The sequence below is a fragment of the Xiphophorus maculatus genome, chromosome 15, assembly GCF_002775205.1.
Source record: "Xiphophorus maculatus strain JP 163 A chromosome 15, X_maculatus-5.0-male, whole genome shotgun sequence".
NCBI classification, from domain to species: Eukaryota; Metazoa; Chordata; class Actinopteri; order Cyprinodontiformes; family Poeciliidae; genus Xiphophorus; species Xiphophorus maculatus.
In genome coordinates, this window is record NC_036457.1 from 2,245,735 (window position 1) to 2,257,436 (window position 11,702).

General features: G+C 36.9%; 1 protein-coding gene across 1 annotated transcript; it reads right to left on the bottom strand.

Annotated features, from left to right (window-relative positions):
* Nucleotides 1–1,657: 1,657 nt before the first annotated feature.
* Nucleotides 1,658–10,463, bottom strand: unc93a (unc-93 homolog A). Its single transcript, XM_023347373.1, has 8 exons — nucleotides 10,233–10,463; nucleotides 8,988–9,169; nucleotides 8,182–8,411; nucleotides 6,929–7,063; nucleotides 5,418–5,629; nucleotides 4,694–4,829; nucleotides 3,890–4,021; nucleotides 1,658–2,964 (listed from the first exon to the last, which is right to left on the bottom strand). The coding sequence occupies exons 1-8, from the start codon at nucleotides 10,320–10,322 to the stop codon at nucleotides 2,681–2,683; spliced, it is 1,401 nt and encodes a 466-aa protein (XP_023203141.1). The 5' UTR covers nucleotides 10,323–10,463; the 3' UTR covers nucleotides 1,658–2,680.
* Nucleotides 10,464–11,702: the final 1,239 nt, after the last annotated feature.

An 11,702-nucleotide genomic window follows, 5' to 3' on the forward strand; every position in this document is an offset into this window, starting at 1 on the left:
CAATAGTAGTGATGCCAGTAATGGTTGGTTTTGTAATCAATTCTATAGATCAGTGTTTCCCAACCCTGGTCCTCAAGGCCCACTGTCCTACATGGTTTAGAGGTTTCCCTGCTTTAATGTGCCTGATTCAACTGATTGCAGCTCAACAAACGCCTGTTAATCAGTCATCAATTGAAATCAGCTGGTCTGAAGCAAGGAAATACCTAAAACATGCAGGGCAGTGAGCCTTGAGGACCAGGGTTGGGAAACAACCAATAGAATAATAATAATTATTATTATTGTTATTTGCGGGGACTTTCCATATAATAATAATAGATTATTCTATTACAATAGAATAATCTATTATTATTCTATTGTAATCGAATAATAGATTATAAAAGAGTAAATTAAAATAAGAGTAAAATTATGACATAAATTCATTTTTAAATTAGAAAATTAACATTATATTTCCTAAACTGTAATACACTGAAACATATTTACATACAAAGTTAATTGATTACGATTCTGTTTCAGCAAACCATTTCTGCTCTAGATGTTCATGTTATTTACAACATGAGGAGAAGATCATGGAAATTTGGTGTTTTTCTGCTAAAGTTGCTTTAATGTGTAATATTGTTGATTTCCCGTTACCTGAGCAGAGTCATGGGAAGAGAAACCTCTCTCTCTCTCACATGCACAAACACACACACCTAGAGAAATTTAGAGAGAGACCAATTAACCTGACAGTCATGTTTCTGGACTGTGGAAGGAAGCCGGAGAACCCGGAAAGAACCCTCACATGCACAGGGAGAACATGCAAACTCCATGCAGAAAGACCCTGGGCTGGGATCGGAAAGAGAGACATTTTTGCTGCACTGTTTCCCAACCCTGGTCCTCAAGGCACACTGTCCTACATGGTTTAGAGGTCTTCCTGCTTTAATGTGCCTGATTCAACTGATTGCAGTTCAACAAACACCTGTTAATCAGTCATCATTTGAAATCAGCTGGTTTGCACCATTCCGGCAGTGCATAGAATAATCTACAGTATAGATTATTCTGACGACCAATCAATTAATGAGTTAAAAAAAATTACACATTCTGCAAATTTTTCATTTACTCTCTCTTTCATTTATGTTCTTTCACAGTCTGGAGTTTGATTTTTCCAGGTTTGGATTTGTAAAATATTTGATATTCATGTCCAAACCTTTTGCTGTGAGGGCCAAAGTTAAGTTTAAGTCACAAAAATTATGCTTTTTTAATAACCTATTTTATTTTCATTCAGTGCTGCATCCAAAACTCTTAATGAAAAGTTAAGTGGAAGAAAAAAAAGTGGTAGAGACTAATGAGAGGTGAGCACCTTTTAGAAGGTGTTTTGGATTCCCGACTTAAATTTAAAATCTACAGAAATGATAGATTTTGTTGGGTATGTAACATGTTAACGTCTCAAGTCTTTCTGGACTTTTTTAAATGATCGTTTCCAGTAGCAGAATTAAGCAACTAAATTAAAACCTAAAAATTAAAACATTGTCTGCTACAGATTACCCAGATATTTATTTAAAATTCAATATCAGCAGATGTTTTTTGTGCAGTTCTTGTCTTTAATGCGTATTTATTTACCCCCTTCCTTTATTTACCTGTAAAGTCCTTCAAATTACCTCTTATGTCAATTACAAAATGCTCAAATGAACACATTTATTACTTAAACTTACATAAACAGTATACATTTTATTTCATTTACAGTGGAGTAAAAAACATAGTTTATTGTAAGGAGGCTGTTGGGTTTTATGAGCAGATAGTTAAAAATAAAAAGGTACGATAAAAAGGCAAAATCCAACATTCAGTAAACGTTTAGTGAAGATTTCAACAAATAAACATGTAGGAACTGTGGTCTCAAACAAAAGACCAACTCGCAGACTGTTTTACAAAGAAGGGAGCATCCACAACCTCACTCCTTAAGGCTCTTTATGAAGGACATTGGATTCTTCAATAAATTCATTTACAAGATGTTTCACGTTCCATCATGTTGAAACTGTACTAACAAAATCCTTAATGGATGTGCTTTGTCATAGGGTTAGGAACAGATGCATTTACAGAGATAACAATGAAATTTCAATAATATCTATCAATTTAACTAAGACATTTTTATTTAATGTATTTAAAGGGGACACATTGTGCAAAATCACTAAAAGAAAACCCACAAACGCTTAAGAAAAATAAAAATCTGCAATAAGTTGATGCTTTTTATGTCTTAAAAATACATTTCAAAAACAAGTCACATTTCACTGGCACTACGTGGTTACCTAGCAACCTGCGCAGAGCCCAGCCCATTACCTAGCAACCCGCGCAGAGCCCCGCCCATTACCTAGCAACCCAGGGGGAGCTACAGACTGTTTGCTCATACATAGACTTATTCTAACCTGTTCAAGGGAGCATAATGTTTCACCTTTAAAGATTAAAAACATTAAAAATCAGTTTGTGATGTCAGTTTCTGCTTTTAACTTAACGTTACATTTTATATTCTGACATTTGTTCTGGTTTTAGCAGTGCAAAAAAAGTCCAGAAAACCAACAAGAAGAGGTCTATTTAAGAAAAAGTAAAGGCTTTCTACCTTTTTATAGTTATTTTACTTTTTTTTATCAGTTTCAGTTGCAGGAGTTGTGGATTAGCAGTCAAAGAAGGAAACAATAAAATGGCAACACGTCTACATCCAAGTCTGACTAATGATGCCCGCTTCCTCTGCTTTGTTTTTAGGATTCTCATAGGTGGCCTGTTCAATGGGCTGGGTGGGATTCTTGTACTCGTAGTACTCCACTACGGGGTAGGTGATCATGCTAATCACCAGAACAGCCAGCACAATGTACAGTTTATACTCCACGCACAGGAAGGTGCTGTAGGCGAAGGCGATGACGAAACCAAGCGACTCCCACATGCGGTAGTTGGCAAAGGCGGCCTCCTTGTCCCGCGGGAAGAGGACGCCATAAAGAGCTGCAACAGAGCGGGCGACAGATCAGTTTGAAGGTAGGCTCAGCTGTTTTTATCGTTAATCTTGTGCACATGCAGTTGAAACCAGTTTTGTAGAAGTATGTTTAATCCTTGGGAACAATTTCCAGAAGCCTAAAGGTGCCACATTCATTAGTTCAAACATTTATATGCAAATCTAGACGTGATGTGAATGTCCAACCATCATACTGTCCAAGAAGGAGACGGGTTTTGATCAGAAATGTGCAGATTGACCCCCAGAACTAAAGCTAAAAACATTGTGAAGAATCTGGCTAAAGTTGGTAAGACTGTATCAATATCCAAGTTAAAACTTGTCAAGTACCAATATGGGCTAAATAGCCTCTCCATAAGGAAGAAGCCACGACTCCAAATGTCCACAGGGACAAAAATCTTCATTTTTGGGGACATGTTTTGTGGTCTAATGATACTAAAGTGGAACTTTTTGGGCTTAATGACCATCGTTTAATTTGGAGGAAAAACCGGGACACTTGTACCATCGTAACTGTGATGTATGTTGGTGGAAGTATCATGTTGTGCGTCTGCTTTGCAGCAGGAGGAACTGGTGCACATCATAATATGGATGGCGTCATGAGGAAAAAACATTGTGTAGAAATATTGAAGCAACTACTGAAGACATCAGCCAGTTTATAGGACAAGGTTTTTGTAAAATGTTTATCAGTAAAATTGAAAATTAGTTCCTGTAAAACATCTCACAGATTTCTACATGAGCAGTAAATGTCATTTAGGTACCAAACAGGACAAATTACAGCTGTTGAATCTGAAACTATAATTAGTTCGGTAGAAAACAACAAATATCATTAGGTCAAACTGCTTCTAGGTTCCTTCCAGGTGTTTTTTCCTGCTTTCTGAGCATGAAAGCATCAAAGCAGAGATTTTCGGTTTTTCTTACCATTAGTCTGAGTTTGCCAGATGGCGTCCGCCATACCCCACAGAGCGGGAAAAACGAAAAACACAGGCAGCTGGTCAGGATGAGGCCTCCAGAACAGGAGGGCGATGATGCAGGACAAGTTGGTCGCCCCAGCTGAAAACAGATGATTCCTCTGGTTACAAACATCTATGGCTGCCGACCTTTAACCAGAGGCGGCACTACTTCAATATACTTTTACTCAAATAAAAGAAAAAATTAAACATGTTTGTTCTTTATTCGGTGGGTAGAAAATCCTGAATTTTTTCTCAGTTAGCGATACTTCATAATAAAATTATTCAGATAAAATGTACAAAGTAGTAAAAATACTCCTAAGAGGTTTTTTTCCTTCCAAAAAGTTACTTTAGTAAATGCAATTAAGTAAATGTAAGTAGTTACTTTCCAACCCTGTCTATAACCGGCTTTTTCACCGCAGTCTGATTAGCACAATTCCAATATTTTCACTAAATAAAATACAATAAAATAAAAACAAAACCGGTCCAGTGCCACTTCCATATGTGGTGCTAAGTCAGCACTCATTACTGTATGAACATTTAAAATGATCCATAAACGGTTTAATCCATTATTACTTCCATAAACAATGCGCTTCTGTGTGACGTGATGTTCATCTTCTGCGCATGCGGGCCGCTTTGTACAGAAGCATCATTTTCTAGCAGTAAGAACGACGACGCCAAAGAACAAAAAAAAAGATCGGGACTAAACATTAAGACATGCTGTATGAACGTATCCTTATATAAACAGTTTACATATAAGGAAATTAGTTTGTACCAAAGAAGAAGAGGGCGGCCCTTCCGGTGTAGCGAGCGATTCTCCCAAACAGGAAGGAGGAGAGCGAATTAGTCGCTCCGAAGCACATCATCACATAACCGACATAGTGGATCCCCAAAGCACAAGTTACGTAGTTCTGCGAAGAGAGGCAGCAAAACGGGTTCACATCTCACAGTTGGTTGATGAAACGTCAACAAACTCAAAATGGCAGCAGATAGTTGGAATATTTTTGTAAGATATTCCTACTTTTTTCGCTTCGAAGCGAAGGCATTTGAGTAAACCTCCAAAAGGTTTACTTAATATTCTCACTTTACAACTCTAAACTTTATTGTATTTTGGGGGATTTTATGTGATGTTATTCTGGACTGGAAGAAAAAGATGCTATATGCTTTAAGAATCTTTTTAATAATAAAAATCTGAGACTTAGAATTACATTTGTAATGTCAACGGGGATCTATGATGCAAAATTAACATTTTGCACCTTTTTGTAATTCCACTTGGATCTCAGCTGCTTCTAAAAACAGTCCAAGCACTTAAAAAAAGATACCAAGCTGTTTTCTGGCAATACATTAATTCTGTTTGCTGACTGGAAGATGAGCCATTTCAAAAACCCATAATTGTTGAGTCATATTTGAGCAGTGGACCAACCAGTGACGCTAGGTAATGATGCTTTCTCATTCTAGCACCAACTTGATTTTTATTTTTTTGTTTTATGTGTCCTTACTTTGGTGTACTCCCCGGAGAGGAAGCTCTGCTCGAAGCCGCTGTAGATGGTGAGCGGGATGAGTGTCAGGAGCCTCCAGTCCTTCAGCAGCCTGAACGTGGCCAGGAACGTGTGGCAGAACGGTTCCCGGTTCCCCCGAAACTGGCTGGTCTGCTGGTGGTCGATGTTGTCCAGAAATATCGACACGATGAGTATCGCTAGAACGCCAACCCCTACGAGACAAACATCTCGCCGACTCAGATTTAAGACTCCATTCAAAAGAAATGTAGAAATTTTGTCCGTGTAAATTTGCACTTCCACGATATACGCTCATGCCTTTGCTAGCTAGGCATCGGAAGTTGTAGATGGATTTCACCACACATGCACATGCCCCAAAAAAAAAATAACTGTCTCACAATTCACACACAACACAAGAATCAACAAACTGGCAAAAAAAAAAACAGTATTGAAGTTAAGAAGTCGGAATATTAACATGGCGAAGCACAAAGATATTTAGAGAAGAAGATCAGGACCACTGGAAAAACAAATTATTTTTTTCTCAGAATTCTGACTTTATTTTCAGAATTCTGACTTTATTCTAAGAATTTTATTTATTTTCAGAATTCTGACTTTTTTCCTCATAAATTATTTTTCTCCCTCAGAATTCTAACCATATTTTCAGAATTTACCTTTTTCTCAGAGTTCTGACTTTTTTCTCAGAATTATGCGTTTTTCTCTTTTTTATAGAAATAATTTTCCATAGACATTGTTTGCAATAGCTCTTAGAATAATTGCAAGCGTTACTTTCCATAACACCATTTTTAATTTTTGTTTGAAGCTCTATATCACAGGTGTCAAACTCCAGTCCTCGAGGGCCGCTGTCCTGCAGTTTTTAGATGTGCCACAGGTACAAAACATTGGAATCAAATGGCTTATTTACCTCCTCCTTGTGTAGATCAGTTCTTCAGAGTCTTAATGACCTAATTATTCTATTCAGGTGTGGTGCAGCAGAGGCACATCTAAAAGTTGCAGGACTCCGGCCCTTGAGGACTGGAGTTTGACACCCCTGCTCTATATGTACCATTAATGTTAGACTCAGCCTTACTTGTGTTTTGTAAAATAATCCACCACATCTGGCTACTGTTGATGCGAAGAGCGCGGCCATTTTGACACGCGAATTCCGCATTACAATCGTAACTTGGTATAGTCGGAGTTGCTTCCAAATTCCCAGTTGATTTTACTGACTGGGAAGTTGAAGTTTCTCGGTTCCAAGTACAACTGGAATGCAACAGCAAAATGAAATGAAGATGTCTATGTGTGTCTCTAACTTTTGCGTGACAGAAGAATCAAACAAGAAAAAATAAATAGTCCCACCAAGGTAAAATCCAAGTATTTAAGGCCAACTTACATTTTCAAAGTAATTTTGGACAATTTAAAACCTTTTCTAGGATGCATGGACACCCTGTCAGATTTTATCTAGTCAAACTGCAACCAAAGCAGTTTTGTGAGGAAGAACAAAACTCTAAAATTACCAATGTAGCACCCGAGAAGCGTCCACACAAGCTTCTGTGCAGGTCTGCTGGAGGTACTGTTGCTGCTGCTGGTATTGATAGTGATTCCACAGCCAAATGCTCCACAGGTGCTTAGAACGTCCTCTGGAATGTCGGCTGGAAAAAATAAACACATGCAAATGTTAAATACACCAAGAAAATAGAGAAAGCAAAACTTTCAGAGATGTTGGTTTCCACTGCTTTTTAGGGATTATTTAAGGGGAACTGTTGTCTTTGTGAGTCTTTGTCTATTTTTCCACTTGTGTTTTAAGGTGATGGTGGTGGACAGGAAGAAAATAAAACAGGAATGTGGTTTCTGGAGAAACTCGTCAGTTAATCATTTATAAACTGATAAGAAAGCATTTAAACCAGGATGGTAACTTTGTGTGTGCACCATGCAATGACCTTCAAGAAACAACTGTTGATGCTAAATAATCTGGGAAGTGTCATGAGGTAGTTGGCATAAGAGGGAAACTATTAGAATGAATACTGTTATTGTCAAAAGTCAGAAATTACAAAAAGCCAAGAGCAGTGGTGGGCATTGCTAGCTAAAACGTTAGCTGCACTAACCCTAAAGCATTAAATATAAACATTAGTTCAGCTAATGCTAAAATACTACACCAATAAAGTATTTAGCAGAAGCCAATGATAGAGCGATACACTAACACAGTGTTTAGCTAAAGCTATTGCTAAAGCACTACACTAACACAGTAGTTAGCAAAGCCTAATGCTAAAGCGCTACGCCAACGCCAACACAGTGTTTAGCTAAAGCTAATGCTAAAGCACTACGCTAACACAGTATTTAGCAAAGCCTAATGCTAAAGCGCTACGCCAACGCCAACACAGTGTTTAGCTAAAGCTAATGCTAAAGCACTACGCTAACACAGTATTTAGCAAAGCCTAATGCTAAAGCGCTACGCCAATGCAGTAGTTAGGAGAAGCTGATGCTAAAGCGCTACACTAACACAGTGTTTAGCTAAACCTAATGCTAAAGCGCTACACCAACACAGTATTTAGCTGAAGCTAATACTAGAGCGCTACACCAACACAGTAGTTAGGAGAAGCTAATACTAGAGCGCTACACCAACACAGTAGTTAGGAGAAGCTAATGCTAAAGCGCTATACTAACACAGTGTTTAGCTAAAGCTAATGCTAAAGTGTAATCTCAGCTTGTTTGTAAGCCTCTAACTTGACTAATCCGGCTGACATTAAGCTTTACTGGATCGTCTACTTACAGATGTTGGTGTCCTGCCCAAAGATGAGCGACGACATCAGGTTTCCCCAAACTGCAGATGACTGGAAGATGAAGAAGAAGATCCCAAAGTAGTGGTTGACCACATCAGCACCCTTCTTATTGTGCTTGGCGGCTTGCACATTCCCAGAGATGGTCAGGTAGGTGCATTTAGCCGACCACAGAGGGGATCCGCCCAAACCCAGGATGAAGGAGGTTGGGATGAGGGTGTACCTGCAGGTAGCATCTTAATTTATCCACATGTTGGTAATTTTGTTTTTTGTTTTTCTCAGAAATGCTAAATTATGCTTTTTCTTTGAATTCAGAACATAGTTACTCGATTGTGCTATAAAATGATATGATGTGGCTGGAAAACACATAACAGCGCCTCTTTAAAGATAATTTTCTACTTTTTTCTAAATTCCCACAAATTTGTTTTATTTTTCTGTTGTTTCTGTCTCCAGTGTGAATTGAAAAAAAAGTTCATTTATAAAATGGAAAAACTTTCTTGTTTTAAATAAAATCATCTGCCAAGATCTTTTTGATCAATATTAAAGAAATACCTACCTAAAAACAGGTGCCTATGTATTGCTAAAAAGTAATATTTATATGTTAGTTTTGTTTTATTTTAATTGTACTAATATATTTGCACTAGAAACTAAACTAAAATACTTGGTGAGATTTTGTGTCTTTGCAGTGAAGGATAATTTTAGCGCATAACAAGTTGTTGCTCTAGACTTGTCAGTCAGATCCGAGTGACATTTCTGCCCAAAGAATGAGCCAGATATTATTTAAAACTCGGCTCTTTACCATCCAGGGTAGAGGTTTCCGAATGAGTAGGACACGTAACAGACCATTCCCACGACGATGGTCCATTTACAGCCCAGGTTTTTGATCATGATGGGCGGCAGGAACATGGAGGAGATGATGATGCCGGCGTAGATGACGCTCAGGGATGCAACGCCCATCCCCTGCGCCGCATTCAAGCTGCTCTGCACAACACAAAAATAAAATAATAATCAGAAACCAATCAGTTTTTAAAGGAGGCAACAGGTTTTTATTTAAATGTAACAATATGTGCTGGAATAACACTTAAAATCCCAATAATCTGCACAATTTTAGTGCATATGAGTCTACAGCGTTACCCTTACCCTAATCTTAACCCTAACCAAAATTCAATTCACACTGTGGTCCTAAATCTGACCCCTGACCCAAAAACAGCGTTTCCCCTTGTGGTGACCAGGCTTCGGTCCCCACAAAGAGCAGTGTGTCCCCACAACGTAGTATATGTCAGGAAAATGGTCCCCACAAGTTATTAGAAACAAACGCACACACACACACACACGTAGGGAGAATTTAGAGAAACCAATTAACCTGACAGTCATGTTTCTGGACTCTGGGAGGAAGCCGGAGAAGCCGGAAAGAACCCACGCATGCACAGGGAGAACATGCAAACTCCATGTAGAAAGACCCCGGGCCGGGAATCGGACCAAGAACCTTCTTCTTGCTGCTAGGCAACAGTGCTACCAGCTGTGCCACTGTGCCACCTATAATACTTTAATTAATACAATATTAAAAATCCCAATAAAATACAAAAAAAAATTTAATTAAACAATACTTCATTAATCCCAAAGGGAAATTTAATTAAATTAAACTCATTTTTATTAGTAATGTGACAAAATATTAAGAGTATTAATAATTTTACATTTAAATGTGTATTTAATAAAATATCTTACTTGGCCCATCAATATTTTTTCCGGCTCTCTGGTCTGAAACCACTCAGTATTTTGAACTTAAAGTAAAAGTTTAAGCAAAATAATTTATTTTTCAGATTAAAGTTAAAGATTTGTATATTAAATACATCATAAAGTGCCACTTTCTGACATTTTTACTCTGCAATTTATTCATATATTGTGACAAACATGGTTTTTATGATTATTTAGCCTTAGAAATCCATTCTTTAATAAATGAGCATTAATTAAAATTGTAATTTTTTTAGCATTTTTGAATTAAAATTCAACATTTTAGCACCAGTAGAGCTTTTTATCTGCTTACCTGTAAGCTCTGCAGGCCTCCATAAGCCGTGAACAGAGACAGAAATCCAATGGAGACCACCAACACATTCTTAAAGTTTCGGCTGATCATGATGGTCTTCTTCTTCTTCTTTTTTTTTTAAATAAAAATAAGACAGTGAAGCTTTTAAAAAAACCAAAAAGTCCCGGTGGGATTTAATTTAGCCGCTCTGCTCAAGAGCAAAGTCAGAGGAAGGCTGCTTATGCTGCAATGATTCTGCCTCTGATAAAGTTGTACAGTTAAAATAGCTCAGGACAAAGTCCAACACTCTACCCCCCCCACACACACTCATATGACACACACACACGCACACACACTCATATGACACGCACACACACACACACACACACCATTTAAAAGGTTTGATCCCTGCTGATTACTTATCACCATCTAAATCTGTCATAAAAATCTTTTCTGTTCCTTCCCTCTCTTTTATTTGTAAAGATGTTTCATTTAAAAGCTTTAAAATTCAGATTTGCGTGTTTTTGTTGTTTTTTTTTTAACAACAAATCAGAAATATGTGATTTCTGATCATAAGTAACGTCAATTGCCCATTTGGGATACAAATATATTTGAATCTACATATAAATATATATATAAACTTTAAAGGTAAAGTCCGATACTTGTGGAGGAAGTGGCAGTGAGCAAAAGTTTACAGCACGTGGATCTTTTTACAGGAACGCCAACTCAGTTTTACAATGCAACGTGTTTACAGGAATGAAACAAACTTTGATGTTTTTCACCAGGATTCAAAGTCAGTCAGATTCCAGGTGAACGCCTCGCATATCAACTGACCCATTTGATAAAAACTGGACTGGGCAGTAAGAGAAAAGATGACATATTTTAAATGAAACCTAATCAGTAATGTTATCAGTAAAGTTGGAGTTTATTAATATAGCTGCTCGTGTTGGGAATATAGTATTTTTGGTTTAAAACTGACTAACATTTATAGTTATTTATGATTTAATTAACTTTGAGGCATGTAGACATGATGTTGCCAGTTTGGTGATTTAGTGTGGTTTTTTTTTTAGCACTTTTTGAATTAAAAAATTCCAAAGTTTGTTGGAATATAAATTAGACAAATTAATTGGTAATTTCATTTTTACCAATTAAATTTAATCGGTAAAAATAAATCTTACAAAATAAACTTTATTGTTCATATTTTCCTAGTAGAGTTTTGGGTTTGACAACTACATTCAAATTTCCAAGGTTACATTTTATTTTCCCATTAGTTTCATGTTTTATGTAACTAATGTTTTATATTAGTTATATAGAACATTATATTTTATATATAACTAATATAAAACATTAGTTTCATGTTTTATATAACTAATGTTTTATATATAACCAATATAAAACATTATATTTTATATATAACTAATATAAAACATTAGTTTCATGTTTTATGTAACTAAGACAATAATACGGTCTGAAAGTTTGGTTTCAGTCCGT

What these genes read in the sequence shown, in the direction of transcription:
- unc93a (XM_023347373.1), bottom strand. Translation starts at nt 10,322, where the DNA reads ATGATCAGCCGAAACTTTAAGAATGTGTTGGTGGTCTCCATTGGATTT. An exon ending in GGAAACCTCTACCCTGGATG is followed by an intron (nt 8,412 to 8,987) that starts GTAAAGAGCCGA and finishes TGCTACCTGCAG; the next exon opens with GTACACCCTCATCCCAACCT. An exon ending in TCTCCGGGGAGTACACCAAA is followed by an intron (nt 4,830 to 5,417) that starts GTAAGGACACAT and finishes CTCTCTTCGCAG; the next exon opens with AACTACGTAACTTGTGCTTT.